At 40.8% G+C, this 18,255-nt stretch overlaps 1 protein-coding gene across 18 annotated transcripts in view; it reads right to left on the bottom strand.

Annotated features, from left to right (window-relative positions):
- ZDHHC11 (zDHHC palmitoyltransferase 11) overlaps positions 1–18,255 on the bottom strand; it is a 79,586-nt gene that overhangs the window by 29,362 nt on the left and 31,969 nt on the right. For all 18 annotated transcript variants that reach the window (XM_073014865.1, XM_073014867.1, XM_073014869.1 and 15 more), the window contains 3 exons: positions 17,226–17,260; positions 10,035–10,122; positions 8,536–8,570 (listed from right to left, as the gene is read on the bottom strand). In XM_073014865.1, coding sequence (XP_072870966.1) covers positions 8,536–8,570; positions 10,035–10,122; positions 17,226–17,260 — 158 coding nt within the window. The remainder of the gene's footprint in view (positions 1–8,535; positions 8,571–10,034; positions 10,123–17,225; positions 17,261–18,255) is intronic.

Genomic DNA, 18,255 nt, shown 5'->3' with positions numbered 1-18,255 from the left:
GGGGGAAAGGTGCAATATTTAATACACAAGGTGAAAACCAATAGTTACTTTGTGGGATAAAATAACCTTATCTCTTATCTCCCTGATTACAACGATAAATCCCAACTGGACTGAAAAATCAAAATGTAAAGGAAACAAATCAAAATATGAATAATATCTTCACCCTCCTCCAGCCCCTTTGATCTCTGCTGCTCCCCCCGGGGCAGGAGGAGAAGGAAGAGGGCCAGGGGTCCCCTGCCCGCACTCTCCATGATGCCAGAGACAGCAAGGTGGCCAGGCGGCAACAGTGCAAGGTGACATTGGAGCGACCTCACAGCGACCTCAATTTCCACTGTGCCTCCTCCCAGAGCCTAAAAAGCTCCAAGCCTGTGGTGCCCAGCACTGAAACAAGGAGATGGCGGCTCAGCCAAGGCATTTAGGATGGAAACCAGTTAGTTTCAATATTCAGGACTGCATCTTTGCTGCTGAAGGGGTGTGAACTACCCTTCTGATCTCCACCACACAACACAACTGTTTTGGGAAGCAAGTGAAAGCATGCAGGGCTGATGGCAGATGGGAGACAGCTCTGACGTGCAGCTCCCACCAGGACAGAGAGAACAGCATGTGGAGACTCACACTGCGGACTTTTGCCCCTGGAACCACCACAGGACCGTACCAGAAAAATAACAACAAACCACAGAGCCTTAAAAGAAGCCACAGGCTGCTGCGATTCCACAGGACAGGTGACAATTTTGCTGCTCTCTCGAAAGTGCTACCTCCCGGCTGGAGGCCAACCAGCTCGGGACATGACAGTAACTCATGACAGAACAACCCTGCTCCTAGGAAGGAGAAAACGAGAGCTAATTCCACCTCCCGCAGCGTCCTGGATAACCAGAGGTCCCGAGTCTGTCCACGTGACAACTTCACTGCTAGAATAACCAGCCTCTGAGAAAGTCACCACAATAAACCTGTCGACAGCGAGGACCCCCACAGAGTCCACTTCAGTCCCTTGTCACCTCCACCGGGGCAGGTGCTGGCATCCACAGCTGGGAGACCTGAGGACAGACCACATTATAGGCCTCTGTGCAGACACTCCCCAGCACCAGCCTGGTAGCCCTGCTCGGGGGAGAGACCCAGAAGAACAATAGCAATCACTGCTGTCTGATTTCCAGAAGCTGCATCTCTAGGGGAAGGGACAGTGTACAAATCAAGGGACCAATCCATGCAGCAAAAGAATCTGATCAGCAAACCTTGAGTTCCAGATTTTCCCACTGAAATAATCTACACTAATGACAAGGAATCAGAAAATTAATTCTGGTAACAAGAAAACACAAGGTTCTAGACCTCCCTCAAAACACCACAGTAGCACTCCAGAAAGAGATCCAAACCAAGAAGAAAATCTCCAAATTGCTGGATAAAGAATTCAGAAGGTTGATTATTAAGCTATTCAAGGAGATACCAGAGAAAGGTGAAAACCAACTTAAATAAATTTAAAAATCAGTACAGGTTATAGATGAAAAAAATACTCCAGAGAAATAGAGATCACAAAGAAAAAACACACACAATGTCTGGAAATGAAAGGCACACTAAGACAAATACAAAACGCACTGGAAAGTTTCAGCAGTAGAATCGAACAACTAGACTTCAGAGCTCACAAACAGGGCTTTGTAATTAGTCCAATCATAGAAGGGGAAAAAAAGAATTTTAAGAACAAAGCCTCTAAGAAAGTTGTGATTAGATTAAATGTCCAAACCTAAAAATAATTAGTGTTCCTGAGGAAGAAGAGAAATCTACAAGTTTGGAAAACTTATTTGACAGAATAATCAAGGAAACCTTCCCTGACCTTGCTAGAGTTCTAGACATCCAAAGACAAGAAGCTCAAAGAACACCTGGGAAATCACTGCAAAAAGATCATCACCCAGGCACATGGTCATCAGGTTATCTAACGTCAAGACATATGAAACAAATGGAAGAGCTGTGAGGCAAAACATCCAATAACCTATAAAGGAAAACCTGTCATATTAGCAGCAGATTTCTCAGCAGAAACTCTACAGACTAAAAGGTATTTGGGTCCTATCTCTAGCCTCTTAAAACAAAATAATTAACAGCCAATAATTTTATATTCAGCAAAACTGTTTCCTAAATGAAGTAGAGATAAAGTCATTCTCAGACAAACAAATGCTGAGAGAATTACCCACTACCAAGCCAGTACTACAAGAAATGCTAAAAGGAGTTCTAAATTTTAAAACTAAAATATACCAAAATAGAACCTCCTTGAAGCATAAATCTCACAGGGCCTATTAAACAATAGAACAAAGAAAAAGACCACAACTACCATGATGAATAAAACACTACCTCACATTTCAATACTAACATTGAATATAAATGGTCTAAATGCTCCACTTAAAAGATACAGAATAGCAGAATGGGGAAGAATATACCAACCAAGTATCTGGTGCTTTCAAGAGCCTCACCTAATACATAAGGACTCACATAAACTTGAGGTAAAGGGGTGGAAGAAGATATTTCATGAAAATGGAAATCAAAAGCAAGCTGGAGTAACTATTCTAATGTCAGACAAACAGAATTTAAAGCAACAACAGCTAAGACAGACAAAGAGGGACATTATATCATCATAAAAGGATTACTTCAATAGGAAAATATCACAATCCTAAATACATATGCACCTAACATGTGATGTCCCAAATTTATAAAACAATTATTACTAGACATGAGAAATTAGATGACAACACAGTAATAGTAGGGGACTTAATACTCTATGGATAGCACTAGACAGCTCATCAACACAGAAAGTCAAGAAAGAAACAACAGACTTAAACTATACCCTAGAACAAATGAACTTGACAGATATTTACGGAAAATTCTGCCCAACAAGTGCGTACACTCTTTTCATCAGTACATGGAACGTTCTCCAAGATGGATCATATGACAGATCACAAAACAAGTCTCCATGAAGGTAAGAAAATAAAAATTATCTCAAGTATTTTTCCAGACCACAGTGGAATAAAGTGGGAAATGACCTCCCAAACCCTCAAAACCACACAAATACATGGACATTAAATAATTGCTCCTGAATGATCTTTGGGTCAATAATGAAATCAAGAGGGAAATTTAAAAATTCTTTCAATTGAACAATAATAGTGACACAACATATCCAAACCTCTAGGGCTGGGCGCGGTGGCTCATGCCTGCGATACCAGCACTTTGGGAGGCCAGGAGGGCGGATCACCTGAGGATCATTTGGGAGTTTGACATCACCCTGGCCAACATGATGAAACCCCACCTCTACTACAAATACAAAAATTAGCTGAGTGTGGTGGTACACACCTGTAATCCCAGCTACTCGGGAGGCTGAGGCAGGAGAACTGCTTGAACCTGTGAGGCAGAGGTGGCAGTGAGCCGAGATTGCACCATGGCTCTCCAGTCCGGGCAACAGAGCAAGACTCTGTCTCAAACAAACAAACAAAAACACTTCTAGGACACAGCAAAAGCGATGGTAAGATGAACATTCATAGCATTAAATGCTTCCATCAAAAAGTTGGAAAGAGCACAAACAGACAATCTAAAGGTCACACCTGAAGTAAACAGAGAAACAAGAACAAAACCCAAACCCAGCAGAAAATAACTAACAAAGATCAAAGCAGAACTAAATGAAATTAAAACAAACTAACAATCAAAAAAAGCCCCAAAAGATAAATGAAACAAAACAAAATTGGTAGACCATTAGCAAAACTCACCAAGGAAAGAAGAGAGAAGATCCACATAAGCTCAATTAGAAATGAAATGGGACATATTACAACTGATACCAGAGAAATACAAAAGATCATTTAAGGCTACTATGAACACCTTTTTGCACACAAACCAGAAGATCTACTGCAGATGGATAAAATCCTGGAAATATACAACTGTCCTAGACTAGACCAGGAAGAAATAAAAATTCCTAGCAGATCAATAGCAAGTAGTGAGATTGAAACAGTAATTAAAAAATTGTGAACGAAACAAATTCAGGGTGAATTCACAGCTGAATTCTATCAGACATTCAAAGAAGAACTGCTGCCAATCTTATGGAAACGATTCCAAAAGATAAAGAGGGATTCTTCCATAAATGATTTCATGAAGCCAGTAGCACCCTAATACCAAAACTGGGAAAGGACATAACAAAAACAGAAAACTACAGACCAATATCCCCCATGAATATGGATGCAAAAATCCTCAACAAATTACGAGCTAGCCGAATCAAACAGCATAACAAAAAGATAATATACCCATGGTCAGGCAGGTCTCATACCAGGGATGCAGGAATGGTTTAACACATGCAAGTCAATAAATGTGACACTTCACATAAACAGAATTTTAAAAAATCCGAGATGATTTCAATAGATGCAGGAAAACGATCTGACAAAATCTAGAATGCTTTTATAATTAAAAGACTCAGCAAAATAAGCGCAGAAGGGGCATACCTGAAGGTAATAAAAGCCCTCTATGACAAACCTACAGCCAACATTATCCTGAATGAGGAAAAGTTGAAGACAGTACCCCTGAGAACTGCAACAAGACAAGGATGCCCACTTTCACCACTTCTATTCAACACAGTATTGGAAGTCCTAGCCAGAGCAATCAGAGAAGAGAAAGAAATAGGTCTGGGGTTTGAGACCGGCCTGGCCAACATGGTGAACCCTGCCTCTACCAAAAATACAAAAGTTGGCCGAGCGTGGTGGCGGGTGCCTGTAATCCCAGCTAATCGAGTGGCTGAGGCAGGAGAATCACTTGAACCCAGGAGGCGGAGGTTAGAGTGAGCCAATATCATGCCATTGCACTCCATCTTTCGCAACAAGAGTGAAACTCCATCTCAAAAAGAAAAAAAACATTTTTTTTTTAAAATGAGAAAGAAAGAGCATCCAAAGTGGTAAACAGGAAGTCAAACTGTCACTGTTCTCTGACGATATGATCATATACCTAGAAAACCCTAAAGACTCATCCAAAAGCCCCTAGATCTCATAAATGAATTTAGTCAAATTTCAGGATACAAAATCAATTCACACAAATCAGTAACACTGCTATGTGCCAACAATGACCAAACTGAGAATCAAATGGAAAAGTCAACCCCTTTTGCCACAGGTGCAAAATAAAGAAAGAAAGAAAAATAAAACTTAGGTATACACCTAATGCAAGAGGTGAAAGATCTCTACGAAAAAAAACTACAAAACACTGCTGAAAGAAATCATAGACAACACCAATAAATAGAAACACATCCCATGCTCATGGTTGGGTAGAATCACTATTGTGAAAATGACTACAGTACCAAAAGCAATCTACAAATTCAATGCAATTCCCATCAAAATATCATCATCATTCTTCACAGAACTAAAATAAATAAATAAATAAATAAAAATAAAATTCTTATGGAATGAATAAAGACCACACATAACCAAATAAGACTAATGAAAAAGAACAAATCTGGAGGCATCACATTACCCGATTCTGAACTATACTACAAGGCTACAGTTACCAAAAGAGCATGGTACTGATATAAAAATAGGAATGTAGACGAATTGGACGGAATAGAAAACCCAGAACTAAAGCCAAATACAGCCAACTGAGCTTCGACAGAGCAAACAAAAACATCAAGTGGGCAAAGGACACTCTATTCAACAAATGGTGCTGGGATCATTTGCAAGTCACATGCAGAAGAATGAAGCTGGATCCTCAACTCTTTCCTAATACAAAAATCAACTCAAGATGGATCAAAGACTGAAATCTAAGACCTAAAACCATAAAAATATCGACAAGAGAACATCGCAAAAACTCTTCTAGACATTGGCTTAGGCAAATAGTTCATGACCAAGAATCTAAAACCAAATGCAACAAAAACAAAGATGAATTGATGGGATTTCATAAAACTAAAAAACTTGTGCACAGCAAAAGAAATAATCAGCAGAGTAAGCAGACAGCTCACGGAATTGGAGAAAATGCTAACAACCGATATAGCCAACAAAGGACTAATATACAGAATATAAAAAGGAACTGAAACAAATCCGGAAAAAAAAAAAAAATCATCCAGTAGGGTGTGGTGGCCACTCTTGTAATCCTGGTCCTCTGGGAGGCTGAGATAGGTGGATCACTTGAGATTAATAGTACGAGGCCAGCCTGGCCAACATGGTGAAATCCAGTCTCTACTAAAAATACAAAATAGATGTGGTGGTGGGCACCGGTTATCCCAGCTACTCAGGAGGCTGAGGCAGAAGAATCGCTTGAACTCAAGAGGCAGAGGCTTCAGTGTATCATGATCACACACAGCACTTCAGCCTACACAACAGAGTGAGACTCTATTTAAAAAAAAAAAAAAAAAAAATTCCCATCAAAAAATGGGCAAAGGACACAAATAGACAATTCTCGAAAGAAGATATACAAATGGGCCAGGCACAGTGGCTCAAGCCTGTAATCCCAGCACTTTGGGAGGCCGAGACAGGCGGATCATGAGGTCAGGAGATCGAGACCATCCTGGCTAACCTGGTGAAACCCCGTCTCTACTAAAAAATACAAAAAAAAAAAACTAGCCAGGCGAGGTGGCGGGCGCCTGTAGTCCCAGCTACTCGGGAGGCTGACAGGAGAATGGTGTGAACCCAGGAGGCGGAACTTGAAGTGAGCCGAGATCCGGCCACTGCACTCCAGCCTGGGCGACGCAGTGAGACTCCGTCTCAAAAAAAAAAAAAAAAAAAAAGAAGATATACAAATGGCCAACAAACATATGAAAAAATGCTCAACATCACTAATTATCAGGGAAATGCAAATAAAAACCTCAATGCAACACCATCTTACTCCTGCAAGAATGTTCATAATGTAAAAATTCAAAGAATAACAGATGTTGGCATGGATGTGGTGAAAAGGGGACACTCTGACACTGTTGGTGGGAAGGGAAACTAGTACAACCACTGTGGAAAACAGTATGGAGATTCCTTAAAGAACTGCTACTACTGTGCAACACGTTGGAGCAATGAGCGTGCGACGCAGTGAACAGCTGTAAGAACGAGTTGGGGTTAAATCTTCCCCATGTACATGCTGTTCCATACCCAGGGCAGCTGGGTTGGGAGGACGAGGCCAGCTGGGGGCCCTGATCTGTGAGGGGGAGACCCGGGAGCCACGCGGTGACCTCAGTAGTCTGGGATCCCAGGTGCCTCTAGAGGAGCTCCGAGCCATGAGGTGTGGGTGCTCCTTCTTCCCAGCACGAGGAGCCTCCCTCACACACCCTCCCTGGATGCTGTCCCTGTCTTTGGGTTTATGTCCACTGGGCCCTCCCTAGTTTGGCCATCTGGCCCCCCTCAGCAGCATGACCTACTGGGATGGTGGCAGAGACCCCAGAGGTCTTGGGCCAGGACAGCTGTACCTGCTGGGTGCCCAGAGTAGAGGATGGGGCTGTTCTGTGTTCTGTGCAGGCTGAGGTGGGCCTTCCCCTGTGGGGCCAGCTGAGAATCCCTGCAGTAACGGTGGAGTACAGTAGGTAGGGTCAGGACCAGGACGTGATGTGAGGGCAGGAAGGATGCTGTGCCACTGTGTGTGTGTGTGCGTGAGTGCATGTGTATGAGTGTGTATATGTTTGTGAGTGTGTCTGTGTAGGAATGTGTGTGTGTGAATGTGTGTGTATGTGTGTGGGGTGGGCGTGCACGCCTGGGATGGTTTCAGTCAATGACTTTTATCTTTCAATATCATTTCATTCTAAATTGTAGTATATCACTGCAGATGAAAAGTTCCTCACGTTAGAAGGTAGAAGTGCAATATCTAAACCCTGAAACCCTGGGAAATGTTGTCTAAAGTAGCTTTTAAAATACAAAGTTAATCTGTGTTCATTATATGCAGAGGAAAATGGAACAGGAAACAAAGATTAATAAATTACTCACCATCATGTGTGATTAGATTTCCTGTTACTCTGTGTTCTATGAGAAGTGTATTCTGACTTGAGGTTCTCTAGGAAGGATTTGTACTTGTCATGGCTGTACACAGTTTCATTTCCTCATGGAAACTGGTTAGTGGTTAAAATGTGTGGTTAAAACTGGGTCATGACCTTTATAACGGTCGTCTTTCAGCTTTTGTAGTTTGGAGGGTGACAAAGTTGTGTTCAGTTGGGCTGGATTTGTGCAGTGTTGGGTCAGAGCTATCATCAGTGGACATGTTTAGAGGTGAAATGACAAGACCTGTCTCTCAACGAAACACTATTAGAAAAATTAAAAAAATATACAGACTCAGCCATTACATGTGTTTAAAGATAGACTTAGAAAATAACTATGCTTGGCCTTATTTTTGGTCATGAGTTCAAATGTTAGTTATGAAGGATTCTATAATTTTTTCAAGTAAGATAAGTGCAATAAGCTACATGAATGGCTATAAATGTTAAGTGAAACATTTTGATTTTCTACTGTGTCATCAGTTTATTTGAAGACATTAAAGAGATGACATATTTTCCTAAGTAATTTGAGATAAGACAAGTGTATAACTATGTTACCGATGTATAAAATAATCCGATTAAACTTACAAACTCACCCAAGTGAAGACTGACTCTGGACACCATCTGCTTCCTGTGGGGAAGTGAAACAAAATGCATAGCATGAACAAAGACGTTGTTGAGGTTAAGCTTAGAATTCATGTTCATTACTGGTCAGTTCTGAGTAATGGTACTTCAAGGATGCCTGGATCATGGAATAGGATCTCACTGGTGGGACAGCACCCTTCCTCCCAATCCTTGTATTATGGCTAGGGGGTGGGGGGAGGCTGAACGCTATCCTCCTCCAAATTCGTAGGTTGATATCCTGACTCCCAGTGACCTAGAATGTGACTGTATGTGGAAATAGGGTCTTGAGAGAGGTAAGTGATGTTAGATGATGAGACTATTACGGTGAGCCCTAATCCACAGTGACTGGTGTCCTTTTATGAAGGGGAGATTATGACAGAGACAAAAACAGAGAAAAGACTGTGGGAGGACACAGAGAACAGGTGGCCGTCTACAAGGCAAGGAGAGAGGCCTTGGGAGAAACCAACCCTGCAGACACTGTGCTCTGGGACTTCCAGCCTCCAGATATATGAGAAAATACATTTCTTGTTCCAACACCCATGTGTGGTTCCTCCCTGTGGAATCTCTAGCAAAGAAAAACACCTGCTACGTGTGCACACATGCTGTTTTCCATGCTCCTGGGTAAGAACCTGGGAGTGGGAGTGCTGGGTCACATGATATGTGCTCCGCATCTGAAGCTTTGCCAGAGTGCTTGCCGATGTGGCATCATCTTTCATCCCCATGAGCAATGGACGAGACTTCCAGTTCTCCGATGTCTTCACCAACACTTGGTATTGATCATCTTTTTAAAACTATATTTTTTAGAGGCAGGGTCTTGCTATGTTGCCCAGACTGGTCTCAAACTCCTGGCCTCAAGGGATCCTCCTGACTCGTGGGCCACCCAAAGCTCTGGGATTTTAGGTGTGAAGCCTTGTGCCTGGATGGTATCATTAATCTGTTTTCTTGCAGCTATGCTAATGGGGTGCAGTGGTATCTTAGTGTGGTTTTAGCTGCTGGTTCCCTAGTGGCAAATGATGTTGCTAACCATTTTGTGTGCTTTATTTCTCATGGATATGGTTGCCTTGGTGAAGAGTGTGTTCAAATCTTTCACTGTTTAAAAACTGAGCTGTTGTGTATTCCTGAGTTTTCATGGTTCTTTAAATATTCTGTACAAAAGTGTATGACTTGCACATATTTTACTTCAGTCTGTGGCTTATGTTTTCATTCCTTTACTGGTGACAATTGAAGAAATAATTGTAAATGCTTAAAGTCAAATGTATCCCTTTTTTGTGAAATAGTGCTATTGGTATCTATCGAAGAAAAGTCTGCCTAACACAAGACTCTGAAGATATTCTATGATTTTTGCAGGAATGTTAAAAGTTTCCCCCTCTTAATATGAGGTATGTGATGGATTTTGTATTGGTTTTCCATGTGGTGCTGAGCTGTGTGTTTGGCATGTCATTATCCCCCTGCTGCAGAACACTCAACTTACCTTTGCCGACGAGTCCCCGTCCAGGTTTACTGAAGTGCAGAAGTGACATGGGCTCTTGTAAATCAGCAGAAAGCTCTTGACCTTGGCTCTGGTGGGACAGGAAGGAGGAGAGAAACTCATCTCAGCTTTGTGAGGGGGTGCTCAGGGCGGCACTGGAGGCTGCGGCGCGTCCTGTCAGCACCACTGCTGTGGCGCGCATGTGTCTCAGAAACGTGGAGATCTGCAGCTCCCGGGAGGTTGTTAGAGTTCTCCCGAGTCATGCGCAGTGGCAAACATAAGGAGCTTGTCGTGTAAAGGACCATGACTCTTTGCCACCGGGACAATGCAAAGCAGTGCCTCCATCCACCGTGTGAGACCTGCCCTACACCAGTGCCTAAGACAGGTTCTGAAGGGTGATGGCAGATGGGAGTCGGGGCTGATGTGCAGCACTCACGTGGACAAACAGAACAGCATGTGGAGACTCATGCTGCGGACTTTCATCCCAGGAACCACAACGGCAGCACACGAGAAAAAAACAAAAAAAGTCACAGAAACTTTGGAAGACACTATAGGCCACAGCAAATTCCACAGGACAGGTGACAACTCTGCTGCTCTCTCGAAAGTGCCACCTCCTGGCTGGAGGCCAACCAGTTCAGAACATAACAGCAACTCATGACAGAATAACCTTGCTACTAGGAAGGAGAAAACAAGAGCTTATTCCACCTCCTGCAACATCCTGGATAACCAGAGGTCTCGAGTGTGTCCACGTGACAACTTCACTGCTAGAATAACCAACCTCTGAGAAAGTCTGCATATTAAAACTATTGACAGTTGAGGACCCCACAGAGTCCACTTCAGTCCCCTGTCACTTCCACCAGGGCAGGTGCTGGCATCCACAGCTGGGAGACCTGAGGACGGATCACATCACAGGCCTCTGTGCAGACATTCCCCAGTACCAGCCTGGTAGCCCTGCTGGGTGGAGAGACCCAGAAGAACAATAGCAATCACTGCTGTCTGGGTTGCAGGAAGCTCCATCTCTAGCGGAAAGGGGAGTGCACAAATCAGGGACCACACATGGGACTAAAGAATCTGCCCAGCAGCCCTTGAGTTCCAGATTTTCCCACTGAAATAATCTACACACATGGGAAGGAATCAGACAAGTGATCCTGGTAATATGTTGAAACCGGGTTCTAGTCCACCCTCAAAAGACCGCACTGGCTCCCAAGCTCCCCAGCAATAGACCCAAACCAAGAAGAAAATCAGAATTGCTGGAAATAATTCAGGAGGTTGATTATTAAGCTACTCAAGGAGATACCAAAGAAAGGTAATAACCAACACAAAGAATTTAAAAAATCAATACAGGATAAGATGAAAAGTGCTCCACGGAAATAGTGATCCTAAAAAAAAAAAAACACAGTCACAACTTCTGGAATGAAAGTCACACAAAGAGAAATACAAAATGCACTGGACAATTTCAACAGCAGGATCCAACAAGTAGAAGAAAGAACTTCAGAACTCAAAGACAAGGTTTTTAAATTAACACAGCCAGACAAAGGAAGAAAAAAAGAAGAATTTAAAAAAGACAAAGCCTCCAAAAACTTAGGGATTATGTTAAATAGCCAAACCTAAAAATAGTTAGTGTTCCTGAGGAAGAAGAGAAATCTAGAAGTTTGCAAACTTATTTCAGGAAATAATCAAGGAAACCTTCCCTGGCCTTGCACGAGTTCTAGACGTCCAAAGACAAGAAGCTCAAAGAATGCTTGGGAAATTCATTGCAAAAAGATCATCACTGAGGCACACAGTCATCAGGTTATCTAAAGTCAAGACAAATGAAAGAATCTTAAGAGCTGTGATGCAAAAGCATCAGGTAACCTCTAAAGGAAAACCTCTCATGTTAGCAGCAGATTTCTCAGCAGAAACTCTGCACACTGGAAGGGATTGGGGTCCTATCTCTAGCCTCTTCAAACAAAATAATTAACAGCCAACAATTTTGTATTCAGAAAAACTAACTTTCCTAAATGAAGTCGAGACAATGTCTGTTTCAGAAAAATACATGCTGAGAGAACTAGCCACTACCAAGTCAGTCCTACAAGAAATGCTAAAAGGAGTTCCAAATCTTAAAATAAAACCTCAAAATACACCAAAATAGAACCTCCTGAAAGTATAAATCTCACAGGACTGAGAAAACGGTAATGCAAAGAAAGAAACCAAGGTATTCAGGCAACAACTAGCATGATCAATAAAACAGTACCTCACATCAAAATACTAACATTGAATTTAAATGGCCTAAAAGCACCAACTGAAAAATACAGAGTGGAAGAATTGAGAAAAATCCACCAACCAAGTATCTGCTGTCTTCAAGGGATGCACCTAATGTATAAGGACTGAAATAAACTTAAGGTAAAGGGGTGGAAAAGAGATGCCATACACATGGAAACCAACGGCAGGCAGGAGGAACTATTCTGATACCAGACTCAACAGACTTTAAAGCCACAACAGTTAAGAAAGACAAAGAGCAACATTATACAATGACAAAAGAATCCCTCCAAAAGGAAAATATCACAATCCTAAACATATATGCACCTAATGAGGGACCTCCCAAATTTATAAAACAATTATTACTGGATGTAAGAAATGAGATATATGAAAACACAATTACAGTGATGGACTCAATACTCCACTGATAGCACTAGACAGGTTATCAAGACAGAAAGTGAACAAAGAAACAATGAACTTAAACTATACCCTAGAACAAAAGGACTTAACAGGTATTTACAGAACGTTCTATCAAAACTGCAGAATGTACATTCTTTTAATCAGTACATGGAACATTCTCCAAGACACATCATATGATAGGCCACCAAACAAGTTTCAATGAATATAAGTTATCAAAATTACATCAAGTATCTTTTCAGACCACAGGGGAATAAAATTGGTAATTAACTCCAAAAGGAACCTGCAAAATTACACAAATACGTAGAAATTAAATAACTGCTTCTGAATGATCTTTGAGTTGACAATGAAATCAAGAGGGAAATTTAAAAATTCTTCAAACTGAATGATAACCGTGACACAACTTATCAAAACCTCTAGGACACAGTAAAAGCGATGCTAAAAGGAATGTTCACAGCACTACATGGTCATATCAAAAACACTGAAAGAGCACAAATAGATAATCTAAGGTCACACCTGAAGTAACCAGAGAAACAAGAACAAATCAAACCCAAACCCAGCAGAAGAAAAGTAATAACAAACATCAGAGTAGAACTAAATGAAATTCAAACAAACACACACAAAAACTGCAAAAGAAAATTAAAAAGCTGGGTTTCTGAAAAGACAAACAAAATTCATAGACCATTAGCAAGACCAATCAATAAAAAAAAGATCCAAATAAGCTCAATTAGAAATGAAATGAGAGATAGTACAACTGATACCACAGGAATACAAAAGATCTTATTTAAGGCCAATATGAACATCTTTATGCACGCAAACTAGAAAATCTAGAGGAGTTGGTAAATCCCTGAAAATAAAACCCACCTAGATTAAATCAGGAAGAAACAGAAACTCTTAACAGATTAATAACAATACGATTGAAACAGTAATAAAAAAAATTGCCAACTAAGATGTCCATGACGTATTCACAGCTGAATTCTATCAGGCATCCAAAGAAAGGCTGGTGGCAATCTTATGGAAACTATTCCAAAAGATAAAGAGGGAATTCTCTGTAAATCATTCTATGAAGCCAGTTTCACCTTAAACCAGAAAAGGGCATAACAAAAAGAGAAAACTACAGACCAATATCCCTCATGAATATAGATGCAAAAATCCTCAACAAAATACTAGCTAACTGAATCAAACAGCGTATCAAAATGATAATACACCATCATCAAATGGGTTTCATACCAGATATGCAGGAATGGCTTAACATATGAAAGTCAATAAATGTGATACCTCAAACAAACAGAATTTTTAAAAAACCATAGATCATCTCAATAGATGCAGAAAAAGCATTTGACAAAATCTACCATCCCTTTATAAATAGAACACTCATCAAAATCAACACAGAAGGGACATACCTCAAGGTTATAAAAGCCCTCTATGACAAACCCACAGCCAACGTTATACTGAATGGGGAAAAGTCGAAAGCATTGCCCCTCACAACTGGAATAAGACAAGGATGCCCACTTTCACCACTTCTTTTTGACATGGAACTGGAAGGCCTAGCCAGAGCAATCAGACAAAAGAAAGAGCATCCAAATTAGAAAACAGGAAGTCAAACTGTCCCTGTTCACTGATGATATGGTCGTATACCTCGAAAACTCTAAAGACTCATCCAGAAAGCTCCTAAATCTAATAAATGAATTCAGTAAAATTTCAGGATACAAGATCAATGGACAAAAATCAGCAACACTGTTAAGTGACAACAATGAGCAAGTTGAGAATCAAATGAAGAAGTCAACCCCTTTTGCAACAGCTGAAAAAACAAAACAAAACAAAACAAACTTAGGAATATACCTAACCCAAAAAGTGAAAGATCTCGACAAGGAAACTACAAAAACCTGCTGAAAGAAATCATAGAAAATGCCAAATAAATGGAAACACATCCCAGGCTCGTGGATGGGTAGAATCAGTATTGTGAAAATGACCGTACTGCCAAAAGCGATCTACAAATTTAATGCAAGTCCCATCAAAATACAATCATCATTCTTCACAGAACTAGAAAAAACAATCCTAAAATTCATATGGAACCAAAAAAGACAACACAAAGACAAGCAAGACTAATCAAAAAGAACAAATCCCAAAGGACTTTAAACCCAGTCCTTTGGGAGGCTAAATCATTTGCTCTTTATGATTTTGGGAGGCATCGCATTACCTGAATTCAAACTATACTACAAAACTAGAGTTACCAAAACAGCATGGTACTAATATAGAAATAGGCACATATAGATCAATGGAACAGAATAGAGAACCCATAAATAAAGCCAAATATTTACTGCCAATTGATTTTCAGCAAACAAACAAAAAAATATCAAGTGGGGAAATGACACCCTATTCAATACATGGTGCTGGGATAATTCACAAGCCACATGTAGAAGAATGAAGCTGGATCCCCACCTCGCATCTTTTACAACATCAACTGAGGATGGATCAAAGACTTAAATCTGAGACCTGAAAGCATTCAAAAATCTACAAGATATCATCAGAAAAACTTTTCCAGGCATTGACTTAGGCAAAGAGCTCATGACTAAGAATCTAAAAGCAAATGCAGCAAGAACAAAGATAAATAGATGCAATTTATGTTAATTTTCTTTATTTTAAACTAAAAACCTTCAGCACAGCAAAAGAAACAATAAGCAGAGTAAACAAGACCCCAGAAAGGAAGAAAATATTCAGAATCTATACATCTGACAAGGGAATAATATCCAGAATCTAAAATGAACTCAAACAAATCCCCAAGAAAAAAACAAATCATCCAGTTGGGCATGGTGGCTCATGACTGTAAACCCAGTCCTTTGGGAGGCTAAGGAGAGTGGATCACTTGAAATCAAGAGTCCAAGACCAGCCTTGCCAATATGGCGAAACCCTGCCTCTACTAACAATAAGAAAATTAGCTGGGCGTGCTGGTGGGCGCCTGTAATCCCAGCTATTTGGGAGCCTGAGGCAGGAGAATCGCTTGAACCTGGGAGGTGGAGGCTTCAGTGAACCATGATCGTGCCACTGCACTCCAGCTTGGATGACAGAGTGAGACCATCTCAAAAAAAAAAAAAAAAAAATCATCCCATCAAAAAGTGGGCAAAGTTGAAGAGAAAATTCTCAAAAGAAGATATACAAATGGCCAACACATATGAAAAAATGCTCAACATCACTAATTATCAGGGAAATGCAAATAAAATCCACAATGCAATACCACTTTTTACTCCTGGAAGAATGGCCATAATTTTAAAAATAAAGAAATATCAGATGTTGGCATGGATGTGTTGAAAAGGGAACACTTTTACACTGCTGGTGGGAACGTAAACTATTACAACCAATATAAAAACCAGTATGGAGATTCTGTAAAGAACTAAAGGTAGAACTATCATTTGATCCAGCAATCCTACTACTGGCTATCTACCCATAAGAAAATAAGTTATCTTACGAAAAAGATACTAGCACGCACATGTTTATAGCAGTATAGTTTGCAATTGCAAAAACATGAAACCAGCCTAAAATAAATCAGTGGATAAAGAAAATGTGATCTATATTTGTGATCTCTATATATGTACATACCATGGAATACTACTCAGCCATAAAAAGGAATGAAATGTTGGCACTCACACAACCTGGATGGAGTTGCAGCCCATTATTCCTAGTGTAAGTAACTTAAGAATGAAAAGCCAAACATCATACTATCTCACTTACAAGAGGGAGCCAAGCTATGAGGATGCAAAGGCGTAAGAATGATTTAATGGGCTTTTGGAACTCAGGGGAAATGGTGGGAGGAGGGTGACAGATAAAAGACTACACCTCGGGTACAGTGTACACTGCTCGGGTGGTGGGTGCACCAAAATCTCAGAAATCAACACTGAAAATCTTTTCCATGCAACCAAACACCTTGTTCTCCAAAACTACTGCAATAAAATAAAAATAAAAATTATAACTACTTAAGAAAAGAATGTCTGAGGATATTTATATAACCTTAGAGTAATGAAGCTTTTTAAAGCAAGACAAAAGGAAATGTTAACAAATTTGGCATCAGAAAAGTTTACAACCTCTACATGGTGAAAGATCCCATAGGGTTCCTAATATGCAAAGAGCTATTACATTTGATAATCCAAACAATCCAACAGTTGAACATTAATTCACACAAGAAAAACTGTAAAATGGTCAAAACATGAAAAAATATTGTCTTAATGGTAGTAAAGAGATGCAATTGAAATATCACATTTTATTGGAATAAAACTAAACATACTCTTAGTATCTCAGGCTGATAGAGTGACGAGTTGAAGGAAGGGTGAACTGTACTAACCTTTTGAGACAGTCACCATACAGAGTCTGTGAAGATCGAAAATGCACATGACCTTTGACTTTGAGCCTCCAAAATAAAATGACCTACCCAGCACAACACTGGCTCAAAGACGCTTCTGGAAATCCTGTTTGCGAGGCCAACCAGATGAGTGTACAACTATGTTACCGATAGATAAAACATTCCCATTAAGCTTACGAACTTACCCAAGTGAAGATGGACTCGGTTCATCATCGGCTTCCTGTGGGAAAGTGAAGCAAAATGCACAGGATGAACAAAGACCTTGCTGACGTTGAGCTTACTCTTAAATTCAAGTTCATTACTACTCAGTTCGGAGTAACAGCACTTCAGGGATGCCAGGATCATGGAATAGGATCTCAGTGGTGGGACAGCACCCTTCCTCCCAATCCTTGTATTATGGGCTGAACTATATCCTCCTCCAAATTCATAGGCACATACTGACACCCAGTGATGTGACTGTATGTGGAGACAGGGTATTGAAAGAGGTAACTCATGTTAGACGAGGCTATTAGGGTGAGCCCTATCCAGAGTGACTGGTGTCCTTTTAAGAAGGGGAGATTGTGACAGACACACAAACAGAGGGAAGACTGTGGGAGGACACAGAGAACAGGTGGCCGTCTACAAGGCAAGGAGAGAGGCCTTGGGAGAAACCAACCCTGCAGACACTGTGCTCTGGGACTTCCAGCCTCCAGATATGTGAGAAAATACGTTTCTTGTTCCAACACCCATGCGTGGTTCCTCCCTGTGGAATCTCTAGCAAAGAAAAACACCTGCTACATGTGCACACATGTTGTTTTCCATGCTCCTGGGTAAGAACCTGGGAGTGGGAGTGCTGGGTCACATGATAATATGTGCTCCACATCTGAAGCTTTGCCAGAGTGCTTGCCGATGTGGCATCATCTTTCATCCCCATGAGCAATGGACGAGACTTCCAGTTCTCCGATGTCTTCACCAACACTTGGTATTGATCATCTTCTTTTTAATTATTATTTTTTTAAGAGACAGGATCTTGCTATGTTGCCCAGACTTGTCTCTATCTCCAGGCCTGAAGGCATCCTCCTGCCTCATGGGCCACCCAAAGCTCTGGGATTTCAGGTGTGAACCACCGTGCCTGGGTGGTATTGTTACTCGTTTTTCTTGTAGCCATTCTAATAGGGGCACAGCGGTATCTTATTGTGGTTTTAGCTTGCAATTCTCTGATGTCAAATGATGTTA

This window comes from Chlorocebus sabaeus, chromosome 4 (assembly GCF_047675955.1).
Source record: "Chlorocebus sabaeus isolate Y175 chromosome 4, mChlSab1.0.hap1, whole genome shotgun sequence".
In the NCBI taxonomy this organism is placed as follows: domain Eukaryota; kingdom Metazoa; phylum Chordata; class Mammalia; order Primates; family Cercopithecidae; genus Chlorocebus; species Chlorocebus sabaeus.
The sequence above is the reverse complement of the archived record's forward strand: the minus strand, read 5'-3'. Positions and strand labels throughout refer to the sequence as shown.